Below are 23,015 nucleotides of genomic sequence, written 5' to 3'. Positions count from 1 at the left end.
CCAAGCAAGCAAATTTTCTCTTTTACCCCTTACTACCTTCATTTTTGAAATCTTTTCCCCAATTCTCAGTGCTCTCCTTTCAACTGTCCAAAATTCCCATGTAGGTACCTCTCAAGTCCATTTGATGTAAAATATCCCATTGCCCAGAATAACTTCTCTCATCATATAAATGGAGGACAACCCAACACTTTCAAAATTACAAATGAACATACCCTCTGACCCAGAAGGAATATAGCTTATAGATAAACTTGTACATGTGTAAAGTGGCTTACATATACTTACATAACAGGTTATTAATTTCCTAATCAGTTATACTAGACTGTAATTTTTCCTATGCATATATCAATAGAACTGGTAAAATAATGGCACCACTATGAAATGGAAGATCATATAGCCACACACACACACAAAAATACGATGTTTTCTATGTACTAATGTAGACCGACCTGAAGATATATTAAGTGAAGATCCACATAGTGCACAACACTGTATTTGTTTTTTTAATATAAATTTTATTTTTTTAAATTGGAGTATAATTGCTTTACAATGTCGTGTTAGTTTCTGCTGTACAGGGAAGTGAATCAGCTATATGTATACATTTATTCCCTCCCTCTTGGACCTCCCTCCCACACAACCCCATCCCACCCATCCAGGTCATCACAGAGATAGTAACATTTGTGCTAGAAAAAGGAAGGAAGGAAGGAAGTAGGAATGGAGGGAGGGAGGAAAATGCATACATATATTGGCTTGCAAATATTACAAAGTATCTCCCTGGAAGGATATAAAAGAAACAGGTAACACTGACTTCCAAGGAAGGGAACTGGGTACCCAGAAGATAGGAGTGGAAGGAGACTCTTCACTATAAACCCATTTGCACTTTTTGAATTTTGAAAAATGTGACTGTATTATGTCTATTCAAAGTTATAAAAAATGTTTAATATGCCCCTCTGTGCTCCATCCCTCTTCCCTATCTTGTCTTCAAAACTCCAACTCAGGATATTTAACCCTAAGGAGTACAGTCACTTCATGTCAATTTCAAACTGTTCTTTCTGGAAAATAATTTGCAAAGATATAGTAAGAGCCTTTAAAAAGTCTATATCTTTTAATTCATTAATTCTACTTCCTAAAATTTAGTCTAAGGAAACAATAGATGATAGCAAAGATGTAAGCACACAGATGTTTGTTACAGCATTTTATGGTTGAAAACAACCTATATGAGTGACAACAGGGCAATGACAGAATAAATTATGACACAATTGTAAGTGGTACACTATATAGCCGTTAAAGCTGATACTTTATAGAAGTATGTTTAAGGACAAAGGAATGATCGTACTATTAAAGCTATATACAAAGTGATTATAATTCCATTCCTATCAGGTGATCTTCTTGTTTTTGTTCCACTGCAATGAGTAGAGGCGGTATGTAAATATACAGAGCAGATGTGTGTACTCTGCCTCACCCTAGCCCATGAAAAAAATGGACAAACTTGTATTTATGATGGTGAGTGCTAAAAAATAAATAAATGAATTTCTTATTTTCCCCAATCTAAACACACTATTATACAGTTTCTCATTGGATTCTATGTTGACTAGTGGGTATTACAAGAGAACAGTAGTTCATTTCATTCTTTCATGAAATTCAGAGACCAAAAAAACAAACAAACAAACAAACAAGTTCGAGTCCTATCTCTGCCAATCAGCCTCTAAGTAATTCTGAGGAAGCTGCTTAACTTTTGGAGCCTGTTTCCTAAATGTATAACAATAGCATTCTCAGAAGGTTTGAGGGTTAAATGAGATAACAGAACATTTAGTAACAGTGCCTAGCACATAATAAAATGCTCAAAAATTCATTTATGCACTCATTCAACAAGTATTTTTAACACCTACGATGTGCCAGTTCCTGTTCTAGATGCTGGACAGAGAATCAAAACAAACCTTTATACAGCTCTAGGAGGCAACACTGACACAATATAATGTAAACATGCGCACGTACAGCACTGAGCGAGCATTCATGGTAGCTATTTCTCTCTCCATTCACAAATATCCACACAGAGTTTTTCAGCAATGTGACTGCTTGCACAGGGTTAACCCAAGAACTTCACTCTTGTAGCATGTGAGAGATACCTATGGGGAAGTAGGTTTTCAGTTCCAATCCAAATTAACAAAGTGTTGGGACACATCCAGTATACACATTTATATGTAATACCCCTAAATGATAAAGAATCGTAATTCATTAACCATAAAATGTTCACGCTGGAAGGCAACTGATAATTACCTGATCCTAACCCTTTATTTTATAGATGAGTAAAGAGGAGTGCCCTAAGAGTTATACCAATGTAATCTAGATTTACTCGAAAAGCACAAAAAGAAAAAAAGGATTATTAGATAATCTAGGGTGATCTCCCCCAAGCAGAACAAGACAAAGGATTCAACCCTTTCCCTCTGGAAAGCAAGAGTGGCTGTAGGAGACATTGTGAGTTGGTTGCATAGATACCAAGATATGGTGATGAACCTAAATGAACGTAGCATATCATTCTGGACTAGGGGAATGAGGTATGAAACAGAACTGTGGCAAGAGAAGGAAGTGGTAACCACCCACCAGCTGCCTTTGAATTAAGAGCAGAGGAGAGTTACACCTCGGCCAGCAAACAGCAAAAGACCTACTAGAGCCATAGTTGAAGATATGAGGCGAAGGCCTGTGTAGTTAGTAATTTTAGAAGCAGAGAATAAGGCCTGAACACACACCTTTTACTAGAAAAGAACATTGTGTTGTCACCTGTGAAGGAAGAAAGAACACACCTCTAGGAAGACAGATGATTAGGATGAGACTCCTACTCTCAAGGAGCTCACAGTGTAATGTGGAGAACAAACATGCAACTGATAAAGGGTAATATGGACAAAGTGCAGAGGCAGCACAGAAATGGGAGACTTATCTCAAAGATGACATCTCAACTGAGGCTTATGGAAGGCTAAAAAAGGAAAGGAGGTCATTCAAGGGCGGTGATATACAAAGACATTGTATGTAGACTCAGGAATAAGAGAATTAGGCAGTTTAGGAAAATGTGAATAGATCATATAAACAAAAATACGGATAAAATTCAACACCTATTCAAGATAAAGCAAAGTCACTATACAAAGAAGTTATCGCCTTTTCTTAAACCAGCAACAAATAGAAAACACAAATTATAAAATATTATCATTCACAAAAGCATCCCCCAAAATCAAATATCTAGGAATAAATCTAACAAACAACATGTTAAGACCTTTACAGTGAAAGCTTCAAAACAATACTTGATAGACATTATGAAAAATATAAAATAAAATGTATTTATCTATAAATGGAGAAACATGCCAGCCTCCTCACTGGATGGTTCAATACTGTAAAAATGTCAATATTCTGCAAAGTGATCTGTACATTCAACAGAATCAAATCAAAATCCTACAGGTTGGGTTGTGTGTATATGTGTGTGTGTGTGTGTGTGTGTGTGTGTGTGTGTGTGTGAACTGACAAGGTGATTCTAAAATTTATGTGGAAAAACATCCCAAGAACAGTCAAAGCAATCTTCAAAAACAATGCTTTTGGAAAACCTAACTACTAGATATCAAGACCCATTATAACATTATAATACTAAGACAGTGTGGTATTGGCACAATGGCAAATAGACCAATGAAATAGAATAGAGATTCCAGAAACAGACTCTCACATATACAACTACTTGATTTATAGTACAGGTGACAACACAGTGTACTAGGAAAAGGAAGGCATTACCAACAAATAGTACTGGGTCAACTGGGCATACATATTTTTAAAATGAAAAAAAAAAAATAATCTCATACCATAATCAAAAATCAACTCCAAATGGACTGTGCATCTCAAAGTGAAAGGTAAAACAAGAAGCCTTTTAGATGAAAACACAGAAAAACATTTTCAAGACATTGAATCCAGAAATATTAATCAAATAGCATTCAAAAAGCACTAACCTTAAAGAGAAAAAGACTGAAATTGGACTACATTAAAATACATTACAGTTCAACAAAAAGACACCATTCTCCTTTGCCATTTTTCTATTCATGTCTTTCTGTTTTAGATTTACCAAATATTTGTCTATTTTAATAATGTGTTTACAAAGAACTGATTTGGGGTTCTATGTATCATATCTGCTTTTCTTAATTTTTTTCTAAATCCTTATTTTCTTTGTATTTACTTGGTCTATAGCTTGATTTTGAATCTTCTTACTTTCAGATTTTCCTTTGGGTACTCCTTCAGCAAAACTCCCACTAAGTTTGATATGCTCTTGTTCATTTCTAAATGGCTTATAATTTACAATTGTAACTTCTTCTTTAACCTGAGGATTATTTAGAAGAATAATCTTACATTTCCAAGTAGATACATTTTTTATTTTGTTTTTTTTTTTTTTTGGCTGTTGTTAATTTTTTTTTTTTTTTTTTTTTTTGATTTTTAGAAATTTCATGTAATGTCTGAAACATTTATTGTTGTTAATTTTTAATCTGACCTTTCTTTGTAGACTTCCAAATCATCAATTTCCTGGAAAATTGCAGAACTATTTTGCAAAACTATTATTCATGATTATGAAATTGGAATACATTATTTATTATTCTGTTATTCAAGCACTGCTTTCTTAATCTACAAACAGTGAAATTATCAATGTCTTCTTGTATTTTTAACAATTCTGGCCTTACATATTTTGATAATATTTTATTAGTTGCATAAAGATTCATGACATGTCTTAAGAGATGGTACCTCTTATCAAAATAAAATATTAATACATCTCTTTCTTCCCTTTAATGCTTTTGTAGTTTGAATTTTATTTTGTCAGGTATGAATCTTATCATACCTACTTTTTTTTGGGTCAGATTTGCCTTTTTCTATTCCACTCTTTCAACCTTTGATGTCACTTTAAGTGTTTCTTGAAAAACTTTGTTAGATTGCAGGCCTTTGTGTCTATATTAATCCTATCTAAGAATCTGTCTTTTCAACAGGGGGAATTCAATCCTTCATATTTACTAAGCATTCATGGACTTATAACTGCCATATATTTACCATTAATTTTTTTAACTTAGATTTATTTTGATCAAAGCTGTACATGTACAGAGTTTAAGGCGTCAAATAGTTCTACAAGATTGTTACCAAAAAAAAAAAAAAAGGTAACAACTCCTGAACAATCAACCCTTCCTATTTCCCGCTCCACAGAAGCAATCACATTTTCTACTCTTAATTGAGTCTCTTGGTATTTAGTTTTATGTAATTCCCACCCCTTTGCAAAACAAAGGAAAAAATAACAGAATTTAGCCAAAAGAGAGATGATAGATACTGTTAGAAATCTGAGACTTGGTGAACCACAACTTACACAGGCTATAACCTTCTTGCCTTCCCTAGTCTGAAATGGTCATCTCCCTTGTCAAATAAAATTTCAAAGAAAGCAGTTCAATTCTAGTTACAGTCTCCTAGAGAAAGAAACCTGAACTAAACCAAGCAAGGACAGAAAAGCCCACTCAAAATGAGAGGCTTTTATAATAGTTATATTGTTACAATATTTCTAACCTTTGAATCCATGGCCTCCCTTGGGGCATGAGGATGCAAGCAGCTAGTGTTGTCTGAACTCCTTTGAGGAACACTTACCCTTTTAAGACTAAACTATGTGTATATAAAAACTAGAGCTTGGGGATGTACTGTAATCAACCTAAAAGTTTTCAGACCTCAAAATCTAGACGTCCCAAGACTTAGCATTAGGAATTCAGCTTTCAAATTACTAGTACCATTTTGGTTACTGAAGAAGGCCTCTAGCAGGGGGTTGGTTAGAGTCTGCTAAGGCTTGATGTTACTTATCCTTTGGAGAATAGAAGATACAGCACAGAATTATGTTGTACAGAATTATGCAGCATGTGTATATGGCGGCACAGAGTTATGTCTATACTCTGTTAATATTAACTTACTAACTATAAGTTAATAGTTATTAGGCCCTAGCAATGGTTTATAATGGTTCATAGGTGATTATACTCATTTGCTCCATGAGACTTTTTTTCCCTATTCCAGGATCTCTAAGCTAAATTAGATGCAAGGACCCAATTGCTTAGAGCAGCTATTTCCTTAGGGCATACCATCTGTTTGCAATGCACAGCTAATTCTGAGTCTGCTGACCCTTGAAGAGTATCCCCTATGGTTTCTGCCTGACTCCTAAAACCCCATTTATTGAAACTCCCTCCTTCGCCTTCTCCCATCATATGGCAAGGGTAGGCTGGATCTGACAAAACTTAAGTGATATATGAGAAAGGGTGGAAAGGCCCCAGCTAAAAGAATATTTATGTGGCCATGTTTTTGTTTTTGTTTTGTTTTTAAAGGATAAGGTGGAAGAAACAATTGTGATCTTGGGGAGAAAGATTATATAAGAACAGAAATACTCAAGATTATAAATGCATTAAAAATAAGAAGGAAAAGAACAAAAGTAAAATTTACCATGGAAAGGGAGAAAGCAAAACAATAAAAAGAAAAAAAATAGAGCCTTTGTTCATAGGAAAGTCATCTATAGTGCTAATTGTGTTAATTGGCTTGTTTGTTGGTGAGTAGGGAATTCCAAATCTGCAATGCACAACTATCACTTGTAATTTAAAAAAAGGATAGAGAAAAGAAAGAAAAGGACAGGAAAACTTGAAACAGACCTGTGGTTCTCAATCCCTGGAGACTGTCAAGGAAAGGGCCTAGAATGTGCATGCCAGAGGGCTCTGGACCCCCGGTTGTTTTATTTCCTTTGGCTGTAGCAAATACCGCTGGTTGGTCTGTGTTCAGAGAAATCAGTAATAGAAACATATCTGGGGTGAGGAGATGGTATAGATTTTTTTTAGTCCCCCCCCAACATTATATTATGAACGTTTTCAAACATTCAGAAAAATTGACAGAAATGTGAACACCTCTATAGCCACCATTTAAATTCCATAACTGCTACTATTTTGCTATATTGATTTCATCATTATTTATCCATCTATGCATCCATCTGTTAAGGGTCTGATTTGATAGTATTTAAAGAAATCTTCCACAAAGTTAGGCGATTTTTAAGAAATCATTCTCCCTAATGGAGGCTTGAGTCAGAAAAGGGATGCTAAATAAAATTGTGAGGAGGCAGTTGGATTCCTGTTCAGTCATTAGCTGAATTATCATCCTGAAATTATCCTGCTTATCCTGAAATACCACGTAATGTCTGAGCTTCAGTTTCCTCACTTATAAAGTTAGACAAAATGATAATCATGGTCTCATGGTCCTTTCTAGTCTAAAAATTCTATGATTCTATAAAAAACAATTTTCTTAATAACTATCATTTACTCCATGTTTTCTATGTGCCAGGAAGTATGCTCCAAGTTTAGGAGCATAAACTCATTTAATCTTCACAGGTTCCTTAAAATTTCTGAGATACCACACTCATGAAAACTGTCACCTGTTTTAGCAGCATGTGGCCAGGCTGACCTATTTCCAGTTGCGCTTCCTCTCCACATGCTCAGTGCTCTTTACTAGCACCAACTATACACTTCTCTGGTGGAACCAGCTGGAACTAGCAATCAGAAATTAGCTTTCCTCATTGAGAAACAAGAGCAAACTGTAGCCCCTGGTCTGTAATTTTTTCCCCAAATGTGAAATGAGATAAAATAGCTAAAACTACTTTAACTTGTTTATTTTGGTAAAATAATTACATATAATTATTGTTGAAGGAAATCTACAATACACAATCTTGGTGTTTTTATTCAAATCTGTTGTACACTGAATAACAAAATTAAAATGTCAGTTTTTCAATTGGAGAAAAAAGGACTCAAATCAATAGCCATGTGCTAAACAAAGAGACTCAATTAGAACACATTATAGTTTGGTTTGGGAATGAATACATCAAGAAAAAAAAAAAGCCCCATACACATATTGTGTGTGCATGTGTGTGTGTGTGTGTGTGTGTGTGTGTGTGAGAGGCAGAGAGAGAGCGAGAGAGAGGGGGAAAGAGAGAGAGAGAGGGAGGGAGGGAGTAAGAGTTTGTGTGTTTGTATAAATGAAAAGCCACCATTACTGCTTTTATCTCTATATTCCTCTTCAGGTTTATCTCCTCTATGTTCAGTGCTCCCAAATATGTATATTAGTCCTTATTTCTAGTAAAAAAAAAAAAAAAAAATTTGTCTTTGCTTTTTTCCATGGGAGCTATTTGTTATTTCCATACATATTTAAAGATCTTATATTGTAGAAATGTAACAGGATGCCTGCACAAGGTGTCCTAGAACTATAAATATACACTATTATGCAATCAGTGAGGTTCACACCTCGGAAATCTAGATGGAATGGTTATCCTGAAGCAAGTGAACAAAAATAAGGAGGTTCAGCCTGTTGATTAGAACAAGGAAACACTGGAACAGGCCTAAAGTAACTCTGCAACTGCAGAATACGCAAGGCAAGTGAATTCACTCAAGTCATGGAGAGTGATAAACCCCAATTCTTCACTTTTTTCCCAATGCCCCTTATACAAAGCTTCTATAATAGATTCTGCTCAAGAGCAGGGAGACACTTGTTTTCCCCAGTGAAATAAGCATGTCTCTAACCAAAGAATATCCTTTATGGTAACATGCGTGGGTATCTTTTATATGAATATTGGGTTACTATACAACCAACATATATAGGGCCACGCTCTCTAGGTAAGTGCAGTCTCTCCTCAAGGAAGTCATCATTCCCATAATTCATCACCCAGAAAGGAGGCAGCTCTTCAAACAGGAAACCCAAGCAAAGACACTCTCTGGACCTTGCTGAGTTGGGACTGTGGGAAAAGAGGTAGATGTCTGGCTCAGTTCACTTGGTGGCAGTACTCACTCTGTCTGCCAAACGGAGACAGGCCAAAAGATAAGGACCTGAAGACAGAGTCTTTGTAAACCAGAATGAATAGTTTTATGTTGCTTTCTATCCATAGCTTTTAGGATAGCTTGATTTAAACATTCCAGCCTTATATCAGCTGTTGCACTGGCATTAAGGTAAAACTAGTGTGTCCTTAAGAGTAGAGAATAAAAATGGTAGCAGCAGCACTAAACTGAATCCTCAAACATATTAAAGAAGAAGGCTGAGAACAAGAATCAGGGCTGCCAGGTCCTGGAACTCTTTTAACACTTGGAGATTCTCCCTGCATTGTGGCCTTCGTGTTTGGGGGCTCCATTTTATTAAGGAAGGTGGCAGCCTCCTCATGTGTTCTCAACAACAGGCAATGAGATCTATGCAAACTCTCAGGTTCCCTTATTGCCCTCAATCCTAGAAAACTCAAAGCTAATTATTGTGCTCAACTACTAAAGCTTTCCTCAGGTAAAAGTTATAGCTAATTTTTCTCTTTCTTTTCCTCTTTTACTTGTTGGTTGTTATCTTTCTGATCACTAGTTTTGGTCTTACTGCATATATTTTTATTTCAAGCGTCCTAAATTCTTTTATAGAAAACGGCCAGAGGACAAGCCAAGCACTGAATAAATTTTTCCCATACAATAAGATAAAGTTATAAAACAGTGCTCACCTTGAAGCCATGAATGCTAGGGAAGTCGAGAGCCTGTATGCTGGCTAAAAACAGTGAGCAAGGAAGCCTGGACTACACCTGTAAGTAAAGAATTCTGGGGTAGAAGAAGAGCTTGGAGATAATCAATTCCATCCTCTCACCTAATGCAAGAAACGTGTTCTACAGCTTCTTGGACAGAAGGTTATGTCTGCCTCCCACCTCTGTCTGAATATTTCCAGTGACAGGGAACATAGCACCTTATAATGTTCCACTTCATGACAGCTCCCATTGATAGAAAGTCCTTTCTTACATTGAGTGAAATCTGCCTCTCAGTCTACCAATTAATCATAGTTCATTACACAGACATGTATTTCCTCTTCCAAAAGGCATTCCTTCACTTATTTAAATGTATAAGTCTCATTTATTGAATATCTATCAGTATCAGGCTATGTGCTAGGTACTCTATAAACACTACTATTGATACATATTATCTTCACAATCATCATTGAAGTTAGGTGTTATCCTCCTGCGAAAAGTGAGTCCCAGAGAGACACACTGATTAGAATCTAATGCCAGACAAATATGTGGGGGCTCTTATACCTGTTCCCATAAAGATTTTATTACATTTCTGGCAACCAAGTCACATGATTTAAACGCCTTCAAAATTGGAAAGAAAACAAATAAGTTAGATCAATCCAAAGAGAAAAATAAAGATGGTCTAGAGATACGTACAACTGCACCAGTGTTTAGTTCACGGAGAAAAACAGTAGCATGAAAAGCGTTTAACAATATTGCCATCCGGAAGCTCCAAGAGACAGCAAAGGTAACACCTATTAACATCACAACCATGACGTGAAGCCAGTGGAGTAAAAGCAGGCTTCAAACAAGAAACTCCCTCTCTTGTACCTCAGCCAGGAACCAGAGCAGATTCCCAGGAAGTCAGTCATATTACTGCAGAGAAAGCAGCATAGCCTAAAGGCCAATTTCAGTAGAACCAGAAGTTCACAAACGATTCTGAATATATACTTCTTTGGCTTGGGGGTAGGGGGATGGGTAACAAAACATGGACCTGCAACCGGGAGCGAAGAATGTAACAGTGAATTGAGCAAGGCTCCACATCTAAGCTAGGAATTCAGGATCAAAATAAATACTCCACTTAAGGTGGTTTGGGGGGCATGAGAATCCAAAAGAATGGGGTGGAAGGAAATGCTGATAATCATTTCTCTGCCTAACGTCCTCTCCCATTCCAACCATGTTCCAGTCTTATATTGTTGCTGCCTACTGAACCATTTCACTTGCCTAGCCTACTTTCACCTCAAACTCAACATGCTCAAATCAGAATTCATTTCCCTTCAATCTTTCTCTCACCAAATTCCTTACTAGTTAAAGGCATTATCTCGGTATAAAAATCCTGGAGTCATTCTTTTTTTATTTCATGGAGTCCTTCTTAATTTTTTTACTCCACCTTTTTACAGTTAAGAGCTACTGCCATTCAACAAATATTTACTGAGTGCCTACGATGCACCAGGCACTTTCTTTGCACTCTAGATACACTGATGAACAAAACAAAGATATACACTTTCATGAAGCTTATATCCTAGTAGTTAGAGGGAAACAATAAACATAGTAAATAAGTAAATATGATAAGTAAATACAGTATTTCAGAAGGTAGTGTTAAAAAAAGAAAAAGCAAAGCAAGATAATGACAATTACAAAAAGGGTGGTCAGGGTAAGGCTCTTTGAGAAAAAGGTGACATGTGAGCAAAGACACAGAAGAGGTGAGGGAGGAAGCCAAGAGCCTGCAGGCAAGGCAACAGCCATGCAAAGGCCCTACTGCCAGCTCCTATTTCTTTAAAATGTCACAGAGCCACCCTTTCACTCCATTCCCAAGGCCATCATACCTACTCCAAAAACTCCTAGGTAGCCACCCTGCTCCATTTCCTCTGTGGTGCAGTTAAACATTCTTTTTCCTGATTTTCAAGGCTCATAATTCTCTGAGCCCACCCTCTACATCATGAACTTCCATTCCTCCCCTTAAAATTCTTGAAACTTAGCACGCTCCTTCTTCACTCACATCATCCTCCCCTACCTAGGCGTACTTTCCCTCTGCCCCTCATCCTCTCTAAACCCTACCTATTCTGCAAGGCACAAGATCAAGTCCTATCACCTCTAGAGAGCAGTCCCTGTGGTTGCTATTACTGAATCTGTATTCATATTTCCCCAGCATCATACTCCTTGAAAGCAAGTGTGCGTCTTTTTCTATACCTCCCACTGAGTTGACCATTACTAAATATTTGCTAAGATTAAATGAGCTATTTCTACTACAAGCCAGAGCTCTGCCATCTTAAAAACATATTTATTAGCTTTGATAAACTATTGAGACAGAATGATTAAAGAATGATTATATTATACAAAAAAATGCAAAGGGGACAGAATAAGCCAAAATGTTAACGATGGACAATGATAGCTTTTTTCTCTTCTCTGATTCAAATTTTCGGCTCTGTGTGCCTACGTTAATTTGAGAAGCAAAGAGTTTGCTATGAATATAAATAAATCAACACAAATAGTGAGGGATCAACCATCATTAGAATCATTGGAGAGATTCAAATTACCTAAAAATATAATGTCAAAGAAAGACTGCAAGCATCTGAGTAAGCTGTAGTTGCAAAGAGGCAAACTGTAATAAAGACAAGCTGAAGCATATTCTCATGGTGAAGGAAAGGAAGGAAGGAAAGAAGGGAGGGAGGGAGGAAGGAAGGAAGGAAGGAAGAAAATCTTCCTGACAAAATGACCATTATAAGATATTTACTGTGTATGAAAGCAGCGTGATGCAGAGGAAAGAGTACACACTCTGCAAAGGTTAAACACAGGCTCCACCATTCATTAACATCATGACCTCAGTTTCCTGGTCTGTAAAATGGAAACACAGAAGCTCTTCTATTTACAAACTTTCATAGGAACAAACTAAGTTCCAATCTGAGCAAAATCCTGACAACTCTGCCTACCCAGGCTGATGGAGTTAATGGTAATGCACAATCATTTGAGTCTCAGTGGCTGGACTACTGTTAGTCACTATCTGTTCCATCTAAAGGAGTGTCTTCCTTTTACAAATGTATTTATGATTAAAATATGAATGACAAAATATTAACATCTTTAGATAATGTTTAAGAGAGCTGAAAAGAATCCTGAGTTAAAACCAATGTTATCAAAATCTACAGTTATCTCCTGGGCACTGGTCACTGGACCTGGGAACAAACGGACTTAAAAAGAGTCTTTTGGAAATTAACTGGTACAAAAGTAAGAAGATTTGGTACTATTACACAACTATCATCCAAGGTTGGTTATGCGAATTAAATGAGACAAGGCAGGTAGAATTCCTAGCACATTCTTAAATATATTCCTTTCAGATTGATAAAATGGTGCAAGGACCACTGAACCTTCACAGAAATGTCAAAGCAACCTGTGTGTATATGCTGCAAGTCATAATATTTTTGTTATAAATCATTCTGTATAATGTATACTGCTCTCAGATTGCCAAAATGAGGGAGCGGCTTTACAAAAGGCCAGATCTGATCTATAAAATTGTACCCATAAAACCAATCAGACTTGCTCCACTAGTGTTTGAGAAAGTGTCTAAGGCAAAAAGCCTACAAGTCAATCAATCGTTAAGTTCACATCTAAAAAGGGTAACCATAAGAAACTGACTTGTAGTATTTGGACTAAAACTGTACAGCTAAACCTGGATCTAATTCAGAGTAGCAGCAAATCTTAATGTTTATGGAAACTGCTTAGATTTGATATTGAGAAAATTACATTAAGTAATGCATTAAATATTATCCTAAGTATTGCAGTTAGGCTGGGTCAAGACAGACTATAAATTTTGAGGAGATTCCAAAAGTTTTCTTGAGCCAGTTCTATGGAACAAGACATGAAAATTCCTGAGAAACATGCCAGCATCTGCTGTCAATTCCAGAATCAGGAAGCGAAGATGTGACCCAATCACATGGTACCAAACCAGGGTCCATCTGTTCAGAAAAAGTTGCATTATGCAAGCCATGACCAAGAAAAAAACAGCAAAAGGCATGAGGTTTTTTGACATGTGCAGGGGATTCTGTGGTTTGAAAAGATATGTTCTCATATCAAAAGGGCCACCCATAGGATACTGGCATTTTCAAAACCCACTTCATTAGACATGAACATATCTGATACAATACAACTGTACTAAAGAATAGTATTGAGTTCAGGCAACTGTTTCAATTAGGCCTAGGAGAAGCTGTCAACAAAAGTCTTCACAGGAGCATCCTTCCCCACAGGAACAAGATTTATCTCCTTCTTCATTATTTTGAACATGTCAGTTCCCCATTTAATTTTTTTTTTTAATTAATTAATTTATTTATTCATTTATTTATTTTTGGCTGCGTTGGGTCTTCGTTGCTACACAAGGGCTTTGTCTGGTTGCGGTGAGCGGGGGCTACCCTTCGTTGCAGTGCGAGGGCTTCTCATTGAGGTGGCTTCTCTTGTTGCGGAGCACAGGCTCTAGGCGCATGGGCTTCAGTAGTTGTGGCTCACGGGCTCTAGAGCGCAGGCTCAGTAGTTGTGGCGCACGGGCTTAGTTGCTCCACGGCATGTGGGATCCTCCCGGACCAGGGCTCAAACCCGTGTCCCCTGCATCGGCAGGCGGATTCTTAACCCCTGCACCACCAGGGAAGTCCCTCCTCATTTAATTTCAACAACAAAGCAGATCATCTAAAATTCTAAACCTAACCATGTGCTACAAGGCCTTTCAATTACATCCCACTTCAATTAAACCAAATTTTCTTCCAAACTACTATAAGCCTACTTTTCTCAATCAATAAGCACTACACCAGGCCCTTTTTTTCAGCAGTATAAAAAAGGTACTGACCTTCTCTTGAGGACTTTATAACCTATAATTATTCCCCCTCCCTCCCACTTTCAGAACTCACTTTTCTTAAGCTCTGTGAAATTCAAGGTAACTTGACTTAGGTAAGTCACTCCATTAACTCTGTTCCTCCCCCCTCCAAATCCTTCACATTTTAAACTGCCATATAGGACACAAGATCTAGAATCAGAAAAATCAAAGTTCCTGTCCTGGTTCTGTCCAACCCTGAGAAATTCACCTAACCTCTAGAGTTACGCTTTTCTATCTGTAAACTCAGTGATTTATGACTTTCAACATTTGAATGCCTAGCCCTGGTGGGCATCCCATTATATTATACTCTCCCTTACTCATCCCACTTAGATTACCTTTCTGTTTCCAGTCACATATTAGAGAATTTTTAGAATTTGGGAAAAAATAATAGTGGTTAATATATCCAAACCCCACATTTCAGAATAAGGAAATTAACTCTATAAAGAGTAGCTTGCCAGCCAGACAATAGAAGCTTTTGCTTCCTGCCCTAGGGGAGCTGGGGGACACAGCTTACAAAGAGAGAGCTTAATACTCATCAAATCCCCCTCTCTGCCCAACTGAATTCTAGCCACCCTTCAAAGTCAGTTTAAGTCCTAAAGTGTCCAGGAAGCCTCCCCCAGTCACTTCAGTCGAGAATACTCACTTCCCTCTTTGAATACTGATGCCTCTCTGCAGGGGTGATATTAAAAGTATTAACAACTAGCACCCCAGTGGTACCAACCAATCAGAAAGGATGTCTAACCAATCAAAACACACGTGGCCCAGTGGGAATTGCTGGTTGAACATCAGCCCTCCTATTAATAACAATACAAAATAGCAACCTCAAACGCCAATACAATTTTCTCATTTGATCTTCACAATCTCATAAACTGGACAAAGTAGGTATCATCCCCATTTTCTACATATCTAGAAGTTGGGACTAATAACCAAATCTAATAACCAACTGCTTCTTTTACCACATCACATGACTTTTCCTGATTGTACACAGAATTCTCAATTAATATTGTATAAACTGTACTTACATATAACAGTATAAACACTAAAGGAATACTCAAGTCAAACAGAATTAATTTAAACAATAAGCATTTAAGTGGAACAGAATATAAAACATAGTGCTAGGTTCTGAGACCATAAAAGAAATAAAAGGCATGATCCTTGCCCTCTGGGTACTTACAACATGTTGGAGAGTATTTGTAAGTAACAGTGCAACATGGTAGAAATAGACAACACAAAGTGTACGTTCTATACAGTTCAGGGAAATACAGACTAAAGCGGTATAGGAAATCAGGACTGAGAACTTCTCTCCTCACACGCCCAAAAGGGGCAAAATTAAATATGTAGTGAAAAGGCTGAAAGGTCAGGAGTGGGTGGAAAAATAGAAAACGCTGGACTCGAGGGTTTGCAGTAGTGGGATGTGAGATCTCTGGTTGGATACACAGAGATGGCCCTAATCATAAGCCTCAAGTACTGCTCTAAGCACTGAATACAAATGGGAAATCTCGTAAACCCTTTGTGGGGATGGCTGAGGAAGATTAGCTTGGCAGCAGCCTATAAAAAAGCCTAGGTGAGAGAAACTCTGGAAAGCAAATGGATTTGAGGGATAACAGGCAGGACTAAACTGATGGCTGCATATGAAGTAAGGACAAAACATTCAAGAGGCATCAATGTAAAGAAGAGTTGGGTTTTAGGCATGTTTTGAAAGAAAAAGTTACAAAATGGCAGAAAAGAAGCATTCTCACACAGGATATGTATGTATACATAGTGGTACTAAACTGTGTACCACGGACAAGGAACCAATTTCCCTAGAGAAATCTATGTTGGAGAGAGCAGAAGCTGGGCAGAGAAATACAAAACTGATACCCAGACAATAAGGAACAACTGCAAACTCTTAAAAAGGAAGTCAAATTATAAATTTTAAAAAGCATTTGCGCTTCTTCAGAATATATGAAAGGATGAATGGAAACATCAACATAATGAAGGAGAACAGGCAGACCAGTTGAGGTAGTCTAGACTTAAGCATAATAATAATAGCTCCTGGATCGGCTTTGTATTGTAGGCATGCCAGGGTAGTCTGTAAGCTCCTCCAGGGCATGGACTGAGCAATACTCTGTACATCTATTAAGTCCAATACTGATGCTTGAATACACGAACACTTTGTGTGCTAAGCTAGGTGGAAAAGAGTGAACTATGCTACTTGAGTTAATAGTGGTGTGGAAATGTTACCTATGCTTGATGCATAACTATATGGATTCTCCCACCTGTCCACACATTTATCTTGTCCCCCTTCTCAGGCCAATGTCAAAAATCCATTGTTTCCTCTAATGTAGGCCCAGTGTGAAGGGACTCCAAGAATGTACTAGGAGTGGTTAGGGTTGGCACTTCCACTGCAGGGGGCACGGGTTCGATCCCTGGTTGGGGAATTTAGATACTACTGCGCGGCGGAGCCAAAAAAAAAAAAAAAGAATGTACTAGGAGTCAGAAAGAAGCCAACCTGTTTTTCTAATTGTGAGGACAAAAATCTAAAAGTGAATAATAAAGATCACTCATTAGAGGACTAAAAAAGAAAAATGGGCTATGCCAGACAGTGAGGTGTATATATTAAGGTGTATAGGTTTTGGAAACTCTGAACCCTCAGTGTACTAACTCCAGCTCTTAGTAATTGAGTACTTACCCTCTCCACACCTTAGTTTTCTCATCTATAAAATGGGGCAAATGCCACATAGCCCTAAGGGTTTAGTTGTGAGGATTAGATAATGTACTTTGGTGTACTTCATGCATCTACATCATAGTAAGCTCTTAAAAGACAGTAGCTATTAATAATAATTGGCACCCTAATTCTTGAATTTTTTTTTTAAAAACATTTGGTGTTCAATTAGACACAGAAACGTACTTTCACTTTATCTTAGTTGCTTACACTAAGGCTCTATATTTCAGTTTCTAGTACTATAACTTGGATGCTAACAAAGTTTTTCCCTTCTCCTTACGCGGTGTAGGTGACGACCACATACCCCATCCTAATTTAATATTTTGGAAAACGCAGCAAACACTCCCTCGAAAACCAGCTACACAGACGACTGATTCAAACTACTGTCACTCAAAAAATGGAACATCTCTAGCGATGTTCCTTCGAGGAAATAAAAGCGTTTGATCAATTCAGAGTCACTTCCATTCAAACATTCCAAACCCCCGCAGAGTGAGCAAACGTTCAAGTTTCTACTACGAAAACAATCTGTAGCCTTCTGGTTACTGGATTCACTTCAACACTTCCCCAGAAGCACGAAAGAAGAAGCACTCCGCACATGTTAGTGCCTCCTTGTCCTCACACAAAGCTTCACAGTAGCTCCCCTTCCAAAGCCACCCCCCTGGCTGGAGAAGCGGCCCCTCTCGGCGGGGTCAGGCCGGCGCCAAAGGCCAGGGCGGCCCTGCTGACCCGGGGGTCTCTGCCACACATTCCCCCCTCCCACTGCTAGGGGAGGCCCTGGAGGATCAGAGCTCACACCCCGCCCTGGAAGCCTCCTCAGACCCCAACCCCTCCCGGGCCCCCGGAGCCTGGAGCACCTACTCGTTCGGGGTGCGGTGCCCGGGACAACGCCACGCAGCGCCCCGCAGGGAATGGGGAGCAGCCCCAGCTCTGCCGGTCCCGGCCAGCCCCACACGCTCCGGCCGTCGGCCCGCGCCTACTCGCTCCCCAAAGGGCAGCCCCCGACCCCGGACGGCTTCGCCCGACGCCACCTCCCCCGGAGAGCGGGCAGCCGGGGCGGCCGCGGGCTGCCGGGCAAGTCCACCCGCGCTCCGACCCACGCCCTAGCCCCGCCTCCGCTCCCCGCCCGCGGCTAGCGTGGCGGCGGCCCGAGCAGGAAAGCCCGGCCCCGGCCCAGGCGCCGCCACCTGCGCCCCCGGCCCCGCGCCATGTTTGAGAAAGAGAAGGAGCGAGCCAGAGGCCGGGCCCGGTCCGCGCGCCCCGTAGCCGCATGCCAGTCCCGCCGCGCCGCCGCTCACCCGTCACCTCCGGGACCAGCGTTGCCGCCGCCGCCAGTACGAGGAGGAGCAGCCGGGGACGCGGAGCAGCGGCCGCCGCCTCCATGGTCCCGCCGCCACCGCCTGTGGCCCGGCCCGGCCCGGCAGCCGCTTCTCCTCAGCAAGCCTCGCCTCGCCCCACCTCCCCCGCCGCCGCGGCGGCCTCGCTTCGGCCCTTTGTAACTGCTCCGGGGCTGCGCGTCCATTGGCTGCCGGGCTCCCGCCGGCCCCGCCTCCCCGCCGTCTGCAAACAGCCGAGCGGGCCCCAACCCAGAGCCCCGCCTACGGGCCCTCTGGGCAGCCAATCCAGAGCCGCGGGCGCCTGGCCGCTGGCCACGCCCCCAGACTCCCCGCTTGGGGGGACACGCCAGACCCCTGCAGTTGTGGAAGCCGCTGGGAGTTCGGAGAAGGCCCGGTGGGAAGGATCTAGACAGCGCCAGTACAGCCTTGCCTCCAGCCACCGAGGGCACTGGGTTGTGTCTGGGACGATGGGTGTGTCTGGGTGTGAGTCGCTTTAGGAAAAAGGCTGTGGCTGCTCGACGCTCTTTTCTTCTAGCCTCTTTACTTCTCCCCTAAGATCTGGTACTGAGCCTGATTCCCATTCACAGCCCTGCACCATCAATACCCCACACATTCACCCAGATCCTTAGTACCTTCAAGCAGGCTTCAACTTCCACTCCCCAGATCCTCGCCTCAACTTTCAATGCCCCCCGCCCCAAGATCCTACCTCAGTGCCTTTCAGATATGACCCAGTCTCCTGTTTCCTCCCACTGTCAGCGTCCACCCCCAAACCTAGATACCCCCCAAAAAAAAAAATTCTGAAAAAAGTCTCCAAATCCTGGCCTCAGACCTCAGATCCCGAGCTCAGACACACCCCCGAACTGCCTCCCGCCCCTCTCCGGAACTCAGATCAGAGCCAGACTGGACTCCAAACCACACTCCTTTCCTCCTGTCCCTTCCTGATCCAGGTGGGAAAGGGAAGATTCCCACCCCCCCAAAGGAGAGGGATTCCCCTTTCTTAGCACGCAGCATCCCGAGGGCGGAGGAGGAGCAGTCATTACTCTGAGCCGCCTTTGACACGCCTGCACAATAATTCTGAGGTGTCACTAGAAACCCAAATAAACTCGGCTACGTTTTCATTCTGAATTCCTAATTTACTGTGAGACGCTCCACCCACCTTTCCTCCGGGACGCCGAAACGAGCTCCAGATTTATCCCTCTTCCTGTCAGACTAGTCCTCTCTTCAGACACAAACACAGACGAGGAGGCTGTTACACAGAACAGAGAACATTTTCCACAGAACCTTTTAGGGAGAAAATTTTATTTTCTGTGCGATTTGAACTTGGAGTTAAAAAACCCTTGGTAACGGGAATCAGAACCAGCCTCTAGTATCGCTTTGTAAATTACTTTAGCACTACTTGGTGAGCATTTTACAACCCTGTGAAGACCTCCCTCCTGAGCAGTAAAGGGGCATGGTGGAGGTGTTGGAGCTGAGATCCGAGACGGGCACTATTCCCCTTCTGGCTTGAACATTTACTTGAGAAAGTCAGTTAACCTTTCTGAGCCTCCATTTCTTCATCTATAAAATGGAAATAATATCTATCTCCCAAGGTTAGTGAGAGGATATGTTCAGATTTGGGGGCTCCCCTTCTTCCCTTTCAAATTCTACTTCTAGGCCCTCTCTCATCGGACCCCTCACCTGCTCCTCTCCTCTGGGCAAGTAAGGGGCTGGTATACATACACGGAACCACCTAACCAGGGATGCAGCTACTGCTGGAACCAAGGTCACCGCCTGCTCTCTAGGGCTGCCTGAGACCACCAGCAGGAAGCTTTCTTCTTGCTCCCTGAAGCAGGCAGTCCACGCCCAGGGAGCCTGTTTCTGCCAGGCTCCAGCCCCAATCTGCTTTCTCAGTTCTGGTTTCTTCAGTGGAGACCTGGTGGGTAGGTCAGGGCCTTGTGACACCTGAGGTCTCTAGACTGCTTTTTTTGCTGCTCTAGTCTCAATATCTTGCTTAAGATAAGCCCTCAAGAGATACTGTGTGAATGAGTTAATGAATGAATGATTCATCTCAGACAAGTGATTGTTCTTCTCTCATCATTAAGTTCTTCATCTCTAAAATGGAAATATAATAGTACCTGCCCCATTTATAAATAAAAGGGATCGAATCACATGTCTTAGACCCCTTAAATGACATAATGTGTCTGAATAGTGTCTGGAACATAGTAAATATTTAGTAACGTCATTTCCTTTGCCCATCCCCTTCCAGCTTTGTGTGATTCTAATCAGCGTTCACATTCACAGTAATCCGTGCCTTTGCCTTACAAAGCCTCAATTAATCAGATATCTTCTATGACACACTTCCAGGTTCTTCACATTTCCATGGAATTGAGCGTGTTCATTAGGAAACTGAGGAACAGGAAGGAGAAACAGACTATTTTTAAATTTTATTTTCCTGATATTTGGAGGAAATTTCCATGAGCCACCGATCTATAAATAAACTACATTAGAATGGAGCAATACATTATATGTTTATAATCGTGGTTCTCCAATTTAAAATGTCTCCAAATTACTAGGGGAGCATTTTATTTTTTTTATTTTTAAATTTTTATTCATTTATTTATTTTTTGGCTGCACTGGGTCTTCGTTGCTGCATGCGGGCTTCCTCTAGCTGCGGGAGCGGGGGCTACTCTTTGTTGTGGTGTGTGGGCTTCTCATTGCTGTGCCTTCTCTTGTTGTGGAGCACGGGCTCTAGACACGTGGGCTTTAGTAGCTGTGGCGAGTAGGCTCAGTAGTTGTGGCTCATGGGCTCTAGAGCACAGGCTCAGTACTTGTGGTGCACGGGCTTAGTTGCTCCACGGCATGTGGGATCTTCCCAGACTAGGGCTCTAACCCGTGTCCCCTGCATTGGCAGGCGGATTCTTAACCACTGTGCCATGCCACCGGGGAAGTCTCTAGGGGAGCTTTTTAAAATGCAGATTCCTGGTGTCAGCCCTAGAGAGTCTGCTCCAGTTCATCTGAAGGAGGTCCAGGAGTCTGTGTATGTAATAAACACCCCCAGGGGAAGTGTCACCAGGTCACACTTTAAAAGACACTTCGTTTAGGAAGTGTGACCTTAAAACTCAGTAAATAAAAATGCATGTGCTTATTTCACCTTTTGAAAATGGATGGGCAATGGAAGGAAGCCTCTGGCTTTGGAGGTCTGCAGGCCCTAGTTGGAATTCTGGCTCTGCCATTTACTAGATGTGGAATCTGTGCACCCTACTTGATCTCTCTGAGATTTCACATCCCCGGTGTAAATTGGGATAATGACACTGACTCATATATTTGTTGTAAGGTCTAAGTGTGCTCTTGCACATGAAGAATCTATCATAAACGTTAATTCCCTTCACAGTCTCTATAGGCCCTCAAAAATGTATAGTTTACTCCAACGTCGTGATTTAAAGGGGAAGAAAATGAGGACCAGTCCCCCAGCAAGTCAGCTTCTGAGCCAGGACTAGGAGACTCTCACTCTAGTGCCCTGTCCCCTGCACAATGCTACCTCTCCATCTCCATGCTAAGTACATTGTTTGCTTTGCTTTTCATTTTGCATTATTCCCTCAAGGAAGATGTTTTCTCTTAAGTAGAGAGCAGAGACTGCTAGTTGCCTAATCTACATCCACTGCTACATTCACTTTATAACAGAATCCTCATTTTCTTTGGCAAAGCAGTTCACCTAACTAAAGTTTCCCAGGCTCTGGCACCTCGATATCGCCATGTGGCAGATTTCTGGCCAATGAAATATAATCAGAAGTCTACCAGGTAGAGCTTCTGGGAAAGATATTGTTTTCCTCATAAAGAAGAGACAGAAGTATCACATTCTCACCCTCTTTCTGCCTGGAACACAGTTGCAATGACTGGAGGTGCAGCAGCCATCTTGTGAACATAAGGATGATGGCCATAGCTAGGAATAACAGAGAGAAAAATGGAGACAGTCTGGGTCCTTGATAAATTCCTTAAGCAACTGAACCAGCTCTGAAATGCTTATCCCTGGAGTTCTTATTATATGAGAAAAATAAACATCTTTTCTTTTAACCCTAGAACACTTCAACTCTAGTCATATGCTATCTATCTATTGCTGTATATTTTATTTCTATCTTATTTTTTAACCCACAAGACATTAGCAATTTATACCATTATTATCTATTGCTAACTCTTAGTGCTCCTAACTGAATAACAAATCACCTCAAAACTTAGTGGCTTAGAATAGTAGCCATGTATTATTTCTCACAAGACTTTGGGTAAGCTGGGCAGTTTTTCTGGTCTAGGCAAATTTAAGCTGATCTCAGCTGAGCTCCCATATGAATCTGCTGTCGGGTGGCAGATCAACTTGATGCTGAACAGATCTATAATAGTCTCGGTCAGCTTTTCTACGTGGTTTTTAATCCTAGCAAGCTAGTCTGAGCTTGTTAACATGACAGTTCAGGGGTCCAAAATAGTGAATGGAAGTTTACAACTGGCACAACATAATTTCTGCCACATCCCATTGGTTTGGCATGAATTGAGCTGAGCCCAGATTCA

General features: G+C 40.7%; 1 protein-coding gene across 2 annotated transcripts in view; it reads right to left on the bottom strand.

Annotated features, from left to right (window-relative positions):
* The window catches only part of TGFBR1 (transforming growth factor beta receptor 1), a 68,141-nt gene extending 49,541 nt beyond the window's left edge, over positions 1-18,600 (bottom strand). For both annotated transcript variants that reach the window (XM_059925162.1, XM_059925163.1), the window contains exon 1: positions 18,441-18,600. In XM_059925162.1, the coding sequence (XP_059781145.1) occupies positions 18,441-18,525 (85 nt within the window). In that variant the 5' untranslated portion in view covers positions 18,526-18,600. The remainder of the gene's footprint in view (positions 1-18,440) is intronic.
* Positions 18,601-23,015: the final 4,415 nt, after the last annotated feature.

Source organism: Balaenoptera ricei, chromosome 6 (genome assembly GCF_028023285.1).
Source record: "Balaenoptera ricei isolate mBalRic1 chromosome 6, mBalRic1.hap2, whole genome shotgun sequence".
Taxonomy (NCBI): domain Eukaryota; kingdom Metazoa; phylum Chordata; class Mammalia; order Artiodactyla; family Balaenopteridae; genus Balaenoptera; species Balaenoptera ricei.
Note: the sequence above shows the minus strand (reverse complement) of the source record. Positions and strands in the feature narration are given on the sequence as shown.